We start from the raw sequence: 3,387 nt of genomic DNA, 5'->3' as shown, positions 1-3,387 counted from the left end.
ATGTCAGATATAATAAAAGTAGATAAGAAGACTTATGACTACTTGATGGAAGAACCACCGGAAAGGTGGGCACGTTCTTGTAGTCCACGACGAAGATATGACATGCTCACAACATACATAGTTGAGTTAATGAATTCTGTGCTATTAGAAGCAAGGGATCTGCCTATATTAAGAATGATGGATTTCATCCAAGTGAAGCTACAACATTGGTTTTATGAAAGAAGAAATCAAGCAGAAGGAACTTTTTATGACGTTTCTTGTTGGGTAGAAGAGGAATTGAAGAAAAAGATAGATTTAGCATTTACTTTGGATGTAAGTATTATGTTCTTTGTTTAGCTTATTATTTTAATAATAATTTAACATAATGTACTAACTTATAATTTTTCAACATTGAAGGTCTTCCCCATTGATTCATGGCGTTCTAGAGTTGAGGAGGAAGGAATTACTTTCTTGGTGGACTTAAACAAAAGAACATGTGATTGTTTTCAGTTTTAATTGGATGAATTACCATGCATACATGCAATTGTAGCTATCAAGAAGAGAAACATCAAGAAGTCAAACTTTTGCTCGCACTGGTACTTAAAGGAATCTTGGCTGAAAACATATGAAAGACAAATACATCTTGTAGGACATACTGATTCTTGGATTGTACCAGAGAGTATTAAGTCACAAATTATTAAACCTCCAGATTTCAAAGTGCCACCAGGTAGAAGGCAGACGAAAAGGCATATTCTAGCTACCGAGTCATAAAAAATAACATTCAAATGTGGTCGTTGCAGAAGAATTGGTCATAATAGAACACCTTGTATATATTCTCCGGCAGTCCATCCATTCTCAAGGGAGCATAGAGAATAGTATATATATACACTTATCTTTATATACTCTTTTATGTTTTTGCTATAAATTGGATTCATTTAGATTATTTTTATTTGAGCAAATGTCCTGAATATTCAAAGTTTCTTTACGCTTACATGCTTTTTGTTTCTTTTGAGTTCCAAGTTCAAAAGTTAAGGACACTTGGTCCTTAACTTAGAGTTCCAAGTTCAAAAGTTAAGGACACTTGGTCCCTAACTTTGAATTCCATGTTCAAAAGTTAAGGACATCTGGTCTTGAACTTCAAGTTTCAAGTTCAAAATTTAAGGACATCTGGTCCTGAACTTCGATTTCCAAGTTCAAAAGTTAAGGACACTTGGTCCTCAACTAATACTTACAAGCTCAATACACTTAATTTAGGGATTGCAAATGGACAAATCAATACTTTACAAAAACAAAGAAATTAATAGCATGATGCCTTCATATTACTTCTGAAATTGTAATTTGGCATAGCTGTGTATGATGACCTGACTAGTTATCTCATGAGTTACCACTCCATTTCCCCCATTTCTAATTCTTATTGCTTTGTTTATCGGTTCTATATGTGATCGGGTTGGTTGTCTCGGGTTCGAAAAGGTTTCGAGAAGGTTTGAGATACTTAGTCTCTTTTGAGGAAGCTTAAGTTGGAAAAGTCAACCGGATATTGACTTATGTGTTAGAGGGATCGGATGTGAATTTTGATAGTTCAGATAGTTCCAGGAGGTGATTTGGGACTTAGGAGTGTGATCGGAATGTGTTTTGGAGGTTTGGAGTAGATTTAGGCTTGAATTGGCGAAATTGGATTTTTGGCATTTTCCGGTTGATAGGTGAGATTTTGATATAGGGGTCGGAATGGAATTCTGGGAGTTTTAGCAGTTCCGTTGTGTAATTTGTGGTTGTGTGTGCAAAATTTCAGGTCATTCGAACGTGGTTTGGTTGGGTTTTTGATCAAAAGCGGAATTTTGAAGATTTTGGAATTCTTAGGCTTGAATCCGATGCGAATTTGGTGTTTTGATGTTGTTTTGAGCGTTTCGAAGGTTGAAACAAGTTTGAATGATGTTATGGGATATGTTGGCATGTTTGGTTGAGGTTCCAGGGGCCTCGGGTGAGTTTCGGGTGGTCAATCGGATCATTCCTAGATATTGAGAGTTGCAGAAAACTGCCGTTCAGTGTTGCAAAAAATGGCCTTCGCGTTCGCGAGTAGGCCCTCGCGTTCACGAAGGGTTAGTTGGTGAGGCTGAGGATTTAGCCTTCGCGTTCGCGAGGAAGGCTCCGCGTTCGCGAAGGGCTGGAATGTTATGCATCGCGTTCGCGAGGCTGTGCCGCGTTCGCGTAGAGGAAGTTGAGTAGCTGGGGTTCAGGTTGAGTTTGTTCATCGCGTTCGCGAGAGAGGGAGCGTGTTCGCAAAGGTTGGGCTGAGGAACTATCACGTTCGCGAGGGTCTGGTCGCGTTCGCGTAAGAGGAAATTTGGTCAAAGTTGGATTGTGCTTCGCGAACGCGAGGCGTTGACCGCGTTCGCGAAGAAGGAATTGAGGCCTAGGCAGAATGTTTAAATAGTCATCTTGTTTGCGATTTTGGGGTTAACTTCCACCATTTTTGATCGATTTGGGAGCTTTTTGAAGAGGATTGAAGAGGGATTCAAGGGGAAACACTTGGAGTATTCAAAAGTTAAGATATTTGGTCCTGAACTTACATTTACAAGTTCAAAAGTTAAGGACACTTGGTCCTGAACTTAGACTTGCAATCTTAAATGTTAAGGACACTTAACTTTAGGAATTTAAAATTATAAGTTTAGGACACGAATTTAAGCAATTAACAAATAATGAAATACATTTAGGGGCTTACGCTTTTTTGCGACCTTTCCTTTTCTCCTTGCCCAACTACCCAATGAATGTCTTCAATAAGTTTGCATCATCTTTGGCATAATGAAAAATACATGTACGAGTATATTTTGATTTAATCCAGCCCGTATTCTTGGGAGTATTTTCATTGTGCGCCATCGATGTTCCTGTTTTTTTTCTTGTTCAAAAGGAGATTTCAATTGCCAACTAAGCTTCTTATTCCTTTTCCCTCAACCAATATCTTCTTCAACATTTCCTTCAACCTCCATAGACAAACACTCATCATTGCTCATTTGTGTAGTTGGAGGAGTAGGAGTAAGAATAGAAAATGATGGACCATCAAAACCAATACTATCTCTCTTCCTTTTTCTAGTATAATGGTTAGAGGCTTTATTTTTGTTTTGCTCTGTAGACACCACTGTATACATTAGTTTGCTGCAAGTTGTCAATTCTAGAACGAATTGTCAAATGAAGAGACAAAAATTAAGGACATAATTTTTGAAATGTACTGGCAATTTTAATTATGGATAATCTCACTTATGCTTGTTCCTTGGGTATTTTCTAAGTCTTGAGATTGTCCTCCACTTGTCTCTTGATAGTCCACTCCATCTTCTTCCCTTGCAGCTTCAAAAGATTCTATAACATTTATAATTAATTCCCTTTACTAATAGTTTACTAAAACTAACATTCAAC

The 3,387-nt window shown here is 37.7% G+C and overlaps 1 protein-coding gene across 1 annotated transcript; it reads left to right on the top strand.

Annotated features, from left to right (window-relative positions):
- Positions 1-750, top strand: LOC142180855 (uncharacterized). Its single transcript, XM_075252951.1, has 3 exons — positions 1-312; positions 397-475; positions 530-750. Exons 1-3 carry the CDS (start codon positions 1-3, stop codon positions 748-750), a joined length of 612 nt encoding a protein of 203 aa, XP_075109052.1.
- Positions 751-3,387: the final 2,637 nt, after the last annotated feature.

This window comes from Nicotiana tabacum, chromosome 5 (assembly GCF_000715075.1).
Source record: "Nicotiana tabacum cultivar K326 chromosome 5, ASM71507v2, whole genome shotgun sequence".
Classification (NCBI taxonomy): domain Eukaryota; kingdom Viridiplantae; phylum Streptophyta; class Magnoliopsida; order Solanales; family Solanaceae; genus Nicotiana; species Nicotiana tabacum.
This window is presented reverse-complemented; position numbering and strand designations above follow the sequence as displayed.